At 43.8% G+C, this 12,730-nt stretch overlaps 1 protein-coding gene across 1 annotated transcript; it reads left to right on the top strand.

The window, feature by feature from the left end:
* Nucleotides 1-201: 201 nt before the first annotated feature.
* Nucleotides 202-7,331, top strand: LOC306668843 (uncharacterized protein; the record flags this gene model as incomplete). Its single annotated transcript, XM_079152625.1, has 4 exons — nucleotides 202-309; nucleotides 2,269-2,435; nucleotides 6,643-6,671; nucleotides 6,982-7,331. 4 exons carry the CDS (start codon nucleotides 202-204, stop codon nucleotides 7,329-7,331), a joined length of 654 nt encoding a protein of 217 aa, XP_079008751.1.
* Between the last annotated feature and the right edge of the window lie 5,399 nt (nucleotides 7,332-12,730).

Here is a 12,730-nt window from a genome sequence, read left to right as displayed (position 1 = left end):
GATGGCTGGAGCAGCCATAGGCCAGGCAGGCAACCCCTCCATTCAGCCCTTCAATGTGGCCAGTTGGATTTTCAGCACAGCACGGTGGCTCTGGATAGTCAGAGTTACCACATGGTAGCTGGCTTCCCTAAAGGCCAGCTGTCACGTAATCCAGGTGGGATCTGCACGCTACCGTGGTCCAGCCTAGAAAGCACACCCAACATGGTTCGCACCACCTTCGGCCACTCAGGCTCAGGAGGACTTCTGGAATGTGAGCGCTGGAAGCTGTTTCATCAGGCAGCATCCCTGAAGGCTAGATGCCGCACTTTGGTGCTCTGAATCTTTTGCCATTACTTGGTAAGCTACTCCCTTTTTAAAAAATAGTATTTATCTAGTATTTATTTTTCTACCTTTCTATATTTAGCCCCTTTTTGCCTTTTTTCTGTTTTCTTTTTTTTATTATGTTAAAAAAAAGATGACACATTTATTGCTACATAAATGTTATATACATACTGTGTTTTCTGTTACAATGACAGAAAAAAAAATTGAACTTCTTGCTGCTGGTTGAAAAGGTTTATCAATAACACCTTGAATTTTACACGGTATACAAATCTGCAATAAACCAGCAATGGAAACTGGAGAGCAAGGTGAGAACAATTCATCCTGAACAAGTAGCTCTTACAATACTCCATAGGCACTACATGGTATGCTAGAATCCTACTATGGTCTTAAAATGCTATCGTAAATTTCTGATATTAATGAACAAATTATTGAAATTCGTTTTTAAGTGATACATAAAAAACATAGAAGTAGCATTTATTAATGGTGTCCCAGGTGCTGTTTCAACATAAGCTTCTTTGTATGATATTTACGTCAGATGAAACATACCTAGCTCCTCAAACATGTGTCATTTCTTTATGTTGAAAATATTCAAAATCCTTCTTCAAATTTTTTGAAATACACAGCACATTATTGTCATTCACAGACACTCTATAGTGCAGCAGAGCACCAGAACGTCTCCGGACGCACTGATCAACCTTCATGCCTCCCTGCATCCTGCTTTCCCCAACCTTTGGTAGCCACCATCTCACTCCTAACTTCTGTGAGATGAACTTTGTAATATTCCACATGGATGAAACCTTGGAGTACTTGTCCTCCTGATCCTGGCTTTCTCATTTGACATAATGATCTCCAGTTCCATCCCTGCTGTCACAATGACAGTATTTCATTTTCATGGCTAAAGAGTATTCCTTTGTGTACCTGTACCATATTGTTTATCAGTTGATGGACACTTAGATTGTTTCCATTACTTGACTATTATGAACAGTGCAGTCATGAACATGGAAGTGCAGACTCTCTTTGATATACAGATTCCTTTCCCTTTGGACATGTACCCAGGAGTGGGATGGCTGGATCACATAGTACAATCCATGGAAGGTGCGTGACTCTTTGTGCCCACTGCCCTGTAACTTTGGATAGAGGGCTGGTGGGGTTGAGGGTCCCATGGGTCAGTGGGGCTGGTAGCCAGCATGGACTGCAGAATGTGGAGTAGGGAAAGGTCAGCACATTCATGAACCGCTGGCACTGTTTTCTTCTTATTTTCTTTTTCTCAGTGCTGGGAATCAAACCCAGGGCTTCATGTGTATTAGGAAAGGGCTATAACACCTAGTGCAGCACCTCTGAGCTTCTTTTTCACAGCTTCATATCAATGATGATTTCAGAACAATGGCAGACATTTTATTTTCCCTTGATACATATATGCATTTCTTCTCCCTGTGATCAACTCTAAGCCAACCCAGAACCATACATGCCACCAAGGAAATTCTCAGAAACATTTTCTGCTTAGCTAGGTTGACACGGTAACAAAACATCACAGTGAGTGCTTCTCAGAATGAGCAGGAAGATTTGCTGTGATCCAGGGGGCTTCCAGCTTCTTCACCCCAGACAAAGCACAAAGCTGGGCCCCAGTTCGTTGATAGGAACTCATTGAAGAAGTAGTTACATTATGAGGTGGCCCCATTTCAAGAAGCCCAGCCAACCAGGAAAGGAAAATACACTCACAGGACTATGCAGATGCCCTTCCTCACATGCATTGACACTGATGCCATAGTTATATTATTAGGATTAAAACCTTTTTCACAGCAGGGCATTGTGGTGCATGCCTGTAATCCCTGCTGCTCAAGAGGCCAGAGTACAAGGATCCAGAGTTCAAAGTCCTTTGCCACGTAAGAAACTCAATAATCACCCTGTGTTCAGGTCTCAGAGCACCTTCTATACATGTGATGGGAGGCATCCTGGATCACTGGCAAGGACCACCAGCAGGGGGCAGATGAGAGCACCCCAGGATCCTGTGTTCAGGCACCCATCCTCCAGGGCTGGGAAAAGGAAGGAGGGGACACATGGTCAGACCTCTCCAGAGAAGGTGGTGTGAGGCCAATGCTGAAGATGCTGCTGCTTCTGCTGCTTCTGGGGCCCAGTAAGAGCCTTCTCCTCCCTGGGAGTGTGAGCTTGTGTGTGTGTGTGTGCTGGTGTGAGTGAAGTGGTGGCCAGGCATTGTGGAATGTTTGTGCTGATAAAAGTGAGAGGGTGTGTCCAGGTGAGGCAGCAGGTAGGGGAGGCAGGGGAGGATGGTCCCAGGGAGTCTGAGAGGATGCCTGGGGAGAGGAAAGGATTTCCCTGGGGCTGGGAGAAAGGTGGTGGGAGAGCTGAGTATTCTGGGTCCTGCCTGACTCTGGTCCTGCTGGCCTCCTCTGTCCCCGCGTTTCAGCAGGCTCTGGGCTTGGTGCTCATGTCTCTCAACATCCAAGCAGGGCCATCTGTAAGAGTGGGACCTCTGTGAAGATCGAGTGTCACTCTGTGGGCATCCAGGCCTCAACTATGTTTTGGTACCGCCAGTTCCCGCAAGAGAGCTTTGTGCTCATGGCAACTTCTAATCAAGGCTCTATTGTCACCTGGGAACAAGATATTGCCCAGGACAAGTTTCCCATCACTCACCCAAACCTCACCTTTGCGTCTCTGATGGTGACCAGTGTACAATCTGAAGACAGTGGCTTCTACTTCTGTGGTGCCAGTAACACAGTGCTGTGTGTAAGCCAGAGACCTAGGCAAGAAGGCTTAAGCAGCCTGCCCCACCCACCCTCAGACCCAGGAGCCCTGTGGGAGGAGCCTGGGGAGAGAAAACCACAGCTTCTCTCAATGAGACCTCTGGGAGTACTCATGTGTGTGTGAGTACACAGAGAATTTGGGAGTGGACGATTGCGGGATGTTTGGGTGTTTTTCCCAGACCTGGAAAATAGGGGATCAATTTCAGTCAATAAAGTGACCAACTGACATGGAAAGTTCTCCAAATATTTGAAGAACTGGATCATTGCCTGACTCTGCTATGTTGCCCATATGTTCTTGATAAATCTACATGTAATCCCACAGCTACATCTATAGACATCTACACATCACTGTACATTTCTATGTTTCCTTTGGTAGCTGGCTCTCTATGACTGTTCAGCTCTGTCTTGTCACCATGCTGGACCCTCAAGATTGAGAGAAGTCATGAGGCAACGAGGCAGAAAGTTACTTATAGAAGGATCCACTGCTGAGGTACCCAGTTTATTGTTGATGATGGAGCAGAAGAGACAGAGAACACAGAAGGAAACCCTCTCCGCAGGTACAGAGTGTAACTGAAATACACCTAGAGGAGGTTTTGCTGAGCAGTTTATGACATAGGTGTCAAGAGTGAGAGAAGTCAGAGGAAGCCTGTAGGGAAGTCTTCAGATGATATATTTGATAAATCTAGAAAGTTCTGTCAGAAGGTAGAAAATAAGTGGAACACTGAAGGCAGGACCTTGGAAATATCATTTCCTAAGGGATGATTTCTCCATTGACAACAAATCTGCATGATGCAGTAGAAAAAAGAGCAAAATACACTAGCTTCCTCATATTAGAGAAGAAAGTGTGTCTGGTAACCTGTGAAGAGATGGGGCAAGGGAACCACATAACATCTTTCTTGCATATCATTATTTGTGGAGGGGGAGTTATTCCAAAAGCCCATAGTTTAGTTTTAGATAAATAACATGCATTGATAAGCAATGCCTGCATGTTATGATTCACAGGTTGAGATTTATTCAGTTTTATGCATAAAGAGGGGAAAGATAACCCATTACATGAAACGGTTATAGGGTATCTGAGGTCTTGAAAATGGAGGATGAAGAGCACATCCTAGAACCAGGACAGAACCACAGTGGCTCAGCCACCACATCCCACAGGGGATGCTTACCATCATGTTCATGTCTCCCATGTTTACCACCATTGGCACTGGCCATTTTCCTCAAGAAAACTTCTAGCATGCATCTGCTTAGAGCAGAAAGACAGTATATGACCCTTCACCTCTGCCCTGTGGAACACGGTTCTTGGCTGCATGCCCTTTTGCTCCTGGCAGCAGATATGTCCTGGGCAAGATGTAGAACCTGCTGGGTGCTATCAGACCCCAGAACCAGGACTCCTCTTGTGCCACAGCCCTGTGATCCAAACTCTGACTCTAACTTCTGGCTGCTTACCCAGTGGTTCTCAGGGACACTGAGATCCCCAGACATCAAGAAAAGTTATCACGTGGATAAAAAATGGAGGAAACTATGAAATGAAGAGACATTGAAATACTTTTAAAATAAGGATGAATAACAACTGTCTATTGAGAACACATTTGGCTTGGGCTGTGGTTAATCCATACTCTGTATGGCAGTGTCAATAGTGACACAAAAATCAACCTGTATGAGCATGAAGGAATAAGACATTTATGATAGGGATCAGTCCTGACACAGCGTGGGGAGAAACTTCATTAGGAAAGGTCCAAGTGATTAAAAAAAAAAAAAAAAAAAGAACCCTCTAACTTCCTGTAGTGATGGGACAAACCAGAGCTTGGGATAACTGATGTTCACCCAGTCTCTGGATGGACCCTGAGAGAGGCCTGTGCTGGAGCCCATGAAGTGGCTGCTCTTTGTGTTCGCTGCTCCATGGGTTCTCAGGGAGGCTGGTGTGGCTGGGTGTCTACTGGTCAGCAGGGTAGTGGTCAGCATGTACAGCAGGATGTGAAGTACTAGAGAAAGGCCAGCACACACGTGAACCACTGGCACTCTTATTCTCTTCTTTTCTTCACTGTTGGGAATCAAACCCTGGGCTTCATGTGTACTAGGCAAGGGGTATAGCACCAAGTCCACACCTCTGATCATTTTCAGAACTTCTTCTCAATGATGATTTCAGAACAGTGGCAGACATTTCATTTTCCCTTGATACTTTTATGCATTTATTCTCCCTGTGATCAACTCTAAGCCAACCCAGAACCATACATGCCACAAAGGAAATTCTAAGAAACATTTCTTGCTTAGCTAGGTTGACACACTTACAAGACATACAGTGAGTACTTCTCAGAATGAACAGCAAGATTTTACTCTGATCATGGCGGCATACAACCTCCTCTTCTCAAACAAATCACAAAGCTGTGCCCCAGGTAGTGGATAGGTGCTCATTACAGAAGCAGTTACATTGTGAGACTCCATTCAAAGAGGCCCAGTCAATCAGCAAAGGAAAATGCAGTCACAGGACCATGCAGACGCCCTTTAGCAGATACATTAACACTCATTCAATGCAATAGTTACATTAGTATGATTAGCAAAAGCAAGGTACTAAGCAACTCAGTGAGAACATCTCTAAATAAAATACAAAATAAGGCTGCTGATGTGACTTAGTAGTCAGTGACCCAGAGTTAAACCTGTGGGAACTCCCCCAAAAAGAATCATTTTAACTGTGTCACAAATATAATTTGATGGTTGAAATCTAAATTCCACGCTTTTAAGCTCCTTGCTCCAGGGAACTCTGACTAACACTTAGGTGCAAGTGCAACCAGGAGGCTGTTATCCAAATGAATGTGTGGTGTTTGGGAAAAAACTTCCAACTCCAGTGAATTTTCTGTCTTGTTTTGACATGCTAAACTTTTTCCAAAAATGGTTCATTAAAATACCTAGCCCAGCATGTTTGAATAGAAAGAGTTCCTTAAAACACCTGGAAACCGTTTCCATTCTCTAGTACTTAGTATGACCTCCATTACAATACAGTAATGATAAATAAGGTAGTGTTTTAACATGAAAACATAGAAGATAAACCAGAATTATATTAGAAACAATCCACTGATATGTGAACGGAATTGTCATGAGATGGTCATGAGAGGAAGAGCAATTAGAAGGGAAGAAGTGACTTCAACTTGGTTATGAAGAAGTAGCAAGCCACCAGCCCAGGTGATGCCCTGGGCACTTTAAATTCACAAGGCAGTGTCAGCCTGCAGTCCAGTGATTAACAGCCCTGAGGTGTCCAGGGACAATGACTTTGAAGATAGGACAAAGAAGCTAAGGACCGAGTAAAATGCATTTACTTCCTGAATGCATGTCCTTTGCCACATAAGAAACTCATTAATCACCCCAGTGTTCAGGCCTCAGAGCACCTTCAATACATGTGATGGGAGGCATCCTGGATCACTGGCAAGGACCACCAGCAGGGGGCAGATGAGAGCACCCCAGGATCCTGTGTTCAGGCACCCATCCTCCAGGGCTGGGAAAAGGAAGGAGGGGACACATGGTCAGACCTCTCCAGAGAAGGTGGTGTGAGGCCAATACTGAAGATGCTGCTGCTTCTGCTGCTTCTGGGGCCCAGTAAGGACCTACTCCTCCCTCGGAGTGTGGGCTTGTGTGTGTGTGTGTGCTGGTGTGAGTGAAGTGGTGGCCAGGCATTGTGGAATTTTTGTGCTGATAAAAGTGAGAGGGTGTGTCCAGGCTGTCTGAAGTGCACAGGGTGAGGCAGCAGGTAAGGGAGGCAGGGGAGTATGGTCTCAGGGAGTCTGAGAGGATGCCTGGGGAGAGGAAAGGATTTCCCTGGGGCTGGGAGAAAGGTGGTGGGAGAGCTCAGTGTTCTGGGTCCTGCCTGACTCTGGTCCTGCTGGCCTCCTCTGTCCCTGTGTTTCAGCAGGCTCTGGGCTTGGTGCTCATGTCTCTCAACATCCAAGCAGGGCCATCTGTAAGAGTGGGACCTCTGTGAAGATCGAGTGTCGCTCTGTGGGCATCCAGGCGTCAACTGTGTTTTGGTACCGCCAGTTCCCGCAAGAGAGCTTCGTGCTCATGGCAACTTCTAACACAGGTTCTGATGTCACTTGGGAGAAAGGTTTTGCCCAGGACAAGTTTCCCATCAGTCACCCAAACCTCACCTTTGCATCTCTGATGGTGACTGGTGCACTTTCTGAAGACAGTGGCTTCTACTTCTGTGGTGCAGAGACACAGTGCTGGGTGGAAGTCAGAGACCTAGGCAAGAAGGCTTGAGCAGCCTGCCCCGCCCACCCTCAGTCCCCAGCAGCCTTATGGTTGGAGCCTGGGGAGAGAAAACCACAGCTTCTCTCAATGAGACCTCTGTAAACATTGTTGTGGGGGGCACATTGATTTAGAAAGGGAATCTGGATGTAGAGGATTGTTGTGGTAGATAATTTTGTCCAGATATTGAAAAATGGGAATAAAGTTCAGCCAATAATGTGACCAACTGACATGAAAAGTTCCCCAAGTATTTGAAGATATGGGTCATTGTCTGACTACCATGTTGTCTGTATGTTCTTAATAAATCTACATGCTATCCCAGAGCTACATCTGTACACATCTATACATTGCTGTATATTTCTATGATTTTTTGTTTTGTAGCTGGCTCTCTATGAAGTTCAGCACAGTCTTGTCACCTTGCTGGACCCTCAAGATCAAGAGAAGTCATGAGGCAACCAGGCAGAGAGGTTTACTCATAAGGATCCGCTGCTGTGGTAAAACTCTCTCTGCAGGTTCCGAGCATATCTGAAACTTACCTTGAGAGGATTTTGCTGAGCTGTTCTGGAGAATTGGGCTAATAGTGAGAGAAGTCAGAGGAACCCTGTAAGGAAGACTTCAGATTACATGGCTGAGAGGTCTAGAAAGATCTTTCAGAAGGTAGACGATCACAAGTGGAGTACAGAAGGTAGAACCTTCGAGAAATTATTTTCTAAGAGAAAACAAAAAATGGCATTGACCAATAAATCTACATGATCCCATAGAAAATGAGCAGAACACTTAGTGCCATTTATTACAAGAAGGAATTGTGTACATAAACATGCGAAGCTATGTTACAAGGACCTGTATTGCTTCTGTCTCACATATCATTGTTTTTGGAGGGGGAGATGTTTTAAAAGCCCATGATTTAGTTTTAAATAAATGACCATGAACCGTCAGGCAATGCCTGCGTGTTTTAATTACAGGTTAAGACTGATAAAGTTCTATACAGAAAAAGAGAGCAAAAAACAATTATATGAAAGTGTTACAGGGGATTTGAGGTCTTGAAAATGGAGAATGAAGAGCACGTCCGAGTGAGAACTAGGGAGTAGAATTGAGTTGGCTCGGCCACCACTAAGTGGACTGTCCATAGGGGACACTTACTCTCATCCACCATTACTATTTCCCTCAAACAGATCTGTGGCATGTACCAGATCAGAGCAGAAAGATGATGCATCACCCTTTACCTCTGCCCTGTGGAACACTATTCTTGGCTGCATGGCCTTAGGTTCCTGGCAGCAGATATGTCCTGTGCAACAATGTAGAGCCTGTTAGGGGCGATCAGACCCCAGTATCAGGATCCACCCTCAGTGATCCCAGAGCTCTGACTCTTACCCAATAGTTCCTGTGGACACTAAGGATGCCCTGACTTCAAGAAAACTCATGACAGGGATAGAAAAAATAAAAAGGACAAAACAAAGTGACATTGAAATAAGTACTGAAAACAAACTGACTGTTGACAATATGTTTGGTTTGTACTGTGGCTAATCTGTACTGTGCATGGCAGTGTCAGTAATGACACAAAAATGAACCAGTATGAGCACGAAGGAACCAAAATTTATGATAGGAATCAGACCAGACAACTTGGGGAGAAACTACGTAACTAAAGTTCAAAAAAATTAATTAGAATTAAAAAACTCTAGCTCTAGTGATGGAGAAACACTGAAGCTTGGGATAAATTACCTTCACTCATTATAGATGGACTTTGAAGGACGTGGAGGCTGGAATCCATGGAAGGTGGTTGGATATCTATGTCAACTGCCATGTGAGTTCTCCAGGAGGCTGGTGGGGCTGGGGGTCCAGTTGGTCAACCCAGCTTTTGATCACAAAGTGGAGCAGGGAAAGATCAGCACACACAGGATCCACAGGTCTTCTCTCTCTCTCTCTCTCTCTCTCTCTCTCTCTCTCTCTTTTTCTCAGTGCTGGGAATCAAACCCAGGGTTTCATGTGTACTAGGCAAGGGCTATAACACCTAGTGCAGCACCTCTGATCTTCTTTAGCAGAACTTCATATCAGTGATGATTTCAGAAAAATGGCAGACATTTTATTTTCCCTTGACACTTTTATGCATTTCTTCTCCCTGTGATCAACTCTAAGCCAACCCAGAACTATACATACGCATACCACAAGGAAATTCTCTGAAATGTATTTCCTACTTCGTTAGGTTGACATGGTAACAACACCCCACAGAGAGTGCTTCTCAAAATGAACAGGAGAATTTTGCTCTGATCCAGGGGGTTTCCAGCCTCTTCTCAAAGCACAAAGCTGGGCCCCTGGCCATCCATAGCAAGGACTCCTTAGCTACATATTGCAGAAGCAGTTACATTGTGAGGTAGTCACATTCCAAAAGGGAACTATGACTAAATGTTAAGTGGAAGTACAAGTAGCCTGCTATCAAAATGAAAGTGTGGTGCTCCAGAAAAACCTTTAAATTGTTTTTATTTACATGTTTTCTTTTGATTTTTCAGTAATTGCTAGACTTCTTCAAAACTGGTCCATTAAAACAAGTAGCCCTGGAAGATCCAAGATGGTGGACTAGAGGGAAGTTGCGTTCCTTGTCATTCCATACCTCCAATTTCAAGCAGAGGATATCTGTTTCTTGATGAGGCAATTTTTGCTGCTTATAGATCCCCTGCTGTTTACCCCACTTGTCTACCGTGACCACCTGCAGTCTGCCAACATATCGACGAGTTTTTTGAGTGCAGATTGCTCACTGTCAGGTGCCTATCATCCACCATTTGCCTGCCTCTTTTCTGTCCATTGCCTGCCTTTCACCTACCCATCACCTACCACTCGAGGTTTACCTCCCAATCATCCCACAGCTGCCAGCAGACTGACCGCAGACCGCCAGTGGAGCGCCAGTTGCCTGCTGTTGCCTGGAAGTTCTCTGCCAAAGTACCTGCAGGTTTGATTACACGTGGCTGCCGCCATTTTGAGACAACAGCCAGGCCCCATAGGATCCCTGGCCGATCTGACTGAGCCCTGTCTCCAGGATCCCTCAGCCTGACCGATCACTCCCTGCATCCAGGGCCCTCACATCTACTGACTGCTCCCTGCCGCCGGGGCACCAGACCAACTGACTGCATCCTATCACCAGGACCCCAGACTGACTGATTGCACCCGGCCTCCAGGATACCTCAACTACACCAAACACACCCAACCTCCAGGAACCGTGCCTGACCAACCGCACCCCGACTCCAGGACCTCCAGCTGATCACATCCACATCCTGAGCTACAGCTCCCCATTTGCCAACACATTTGGAAGCCAGAGTGGCCATCTTGGATAATCCTGGAAGCCTTAGCTCTGATCTTTAGGTGGGGGAAATCCCATCCTGAGACGCCTGCTGGAGGCTTGAAGCTCATTGTCACGTACCTCTCATGCGTCAGGCTACTGAACACTGGAGGTTTAAATACTACATGACTGTTATAGTGCAGATTTTCTTTCTTCTCCTTATTGAACAATTTTATGTTTTTATTTATCTACTTTTTTTGCTCTCTTTTCCTTTTGTTTACCTGTTCCCTCAGAGTCTCATTCTCCCTTTGTTCATGCTAACATCCAATTTCATTTGATTATATGCTCACCCTTACTAATATCTAGAACTTCCGTATATTTTTTCTTATCCCATTAACAGCTACATCCTACATGCCTCTGCATCCTCTTTGTCCTCCATTAGAAACTGCAGACCTTATTGCAAATCCGTTTGTTATAATGAAGATAATATTTGAACTCAATCTGTTTATTATGACAATATTGTTATTGTCCTCATAGGGGCTATTTTATCTAGGATTGCATAGTGTCTGAATTGGGCACTGCTGATATTGATCTCCCCTTAAAGAAAAGGTTTTGGAAAGCTATAGGGCCACTATAAGCCTATAGGGGGGAATCTGCAATTCCCCAGATCTGCACTGCTAGAGAGGAAAATACATGAGCAACATGAAAAGACAAGGGAAGAAAATGATCCAAACAAATCTAGATTCTATATTAATAGAATCCAATGACAGTATATTAGAAGAAATATCAGAAAAGGACTTTAGATTATACATAATTAAGATGATTCGTGATGCAAAGAATGAGATAAGAGAGCAAATGCAGGCAATGAATAATAATACCAATAAGCAGTTGAAGGAAGCAAAAGATCATTTCAACAAAGAGATAGAGATTCTCAAAAAAAAAAAAAAAAAAAAAAAAAAAAAAAAAGTGGAAATCCCAGAAATGAAGTAAACAAAAAACCAAATAAAAAACTCCATGGAAAGCATCACCCAAAGAGTAGACCACTTGGAAGACAGAACCTCAGACAATGAAGACAAAATATTTAATCTTGAAAATAAAGTTTCCCAAACATAGAAGCTGGTAAGAAATTGTGAACAGAATCTCCAAGAAATATGGGACATCATGAAAAGACCAAATTTAAGAATTATTGGAATAAAATCCTTCCATAACAAACAAAAGTTAAAAGAATTTACAAATAGAAAGCCTGAGCTACATAATGTTCTCAACAAAATATTCCATGAGGAGGAAATGAAAAACAACAATGAAGGTCAGTAAAGGGAGGAACTACCTTAGAGAAAAACCACTGTAGGAGGAACCAAGCCAAGTTAAAAACCGAAAATAAGCCCAAATGACTGGGAATACAAATCATATCTCAATAATAACCCTGAACATTAATGGCCTAAACTAATCAATCAAAAGACACCGACTGGCAGAATAGATTAAAAAGAAAGACCCAACAATATGCTGCCTGCAAGAGACTCCTCTCATAGAAAAAGACATCCACAGACTAAAGGTGAAAGGATGGGAAAAAACCTACCACACACTAGGACTCAGTAAAAAAGTGGGGTTTCCATCCTTATATCAGATAAAGTGGACTTCAAGCCAAAGTCAGTCAGAAGGGATAAAGAAGGACATTTCATACTGCTTAAGGGAACCATAAATCAGGAAGACATAGCGATAGTAAATATTTATGCCCCAAACAATGGTGCATCCCTGTACATCAAACAGATCCTTCTCAATTTCAGGAATCACATAGACCACAACACAATTATTCTGGGTGACTTTAACACACTGCTGTCACCACTAGATAGATCTTCCAAACAAAAACCAACCAAGAAACCATAGAACTCAATAACACAATCAATAACCTAGATTTAATAGACATATACAGAATATTCCATCCATCAACGAGCAGATTCACTTTCTTCTTAGCAACACATGGAACCTTCTCGAAAATAGACCATATGTCATGCCACAAAGCAGCCCTTAGGAAATGCAAAAAAATAGAGATACTGCCTTGTGTTCTATCAGATCATAATGGTCTGAGAGTAGAAATCAATGACAAAATTAAAAAAAGAGAAATTACTCCAACACCTGGAGACTA

The sequence above is a fragment of the Sciurus vulgaris genome, assembly GCF_902686455.1.
Source record: "Sciurus vulgaris genome assembly, chromosome: 8".
NCBI classification, from domain to species: Eukaryota; Metazoa; Chordata; class Mammalia; order Rodentia; family Sciuridae; genus Sciurus; species Sciurus vulgaris.
This window is presented reverse-complemented; position numbering and strand designations above follow the sequence as displayed.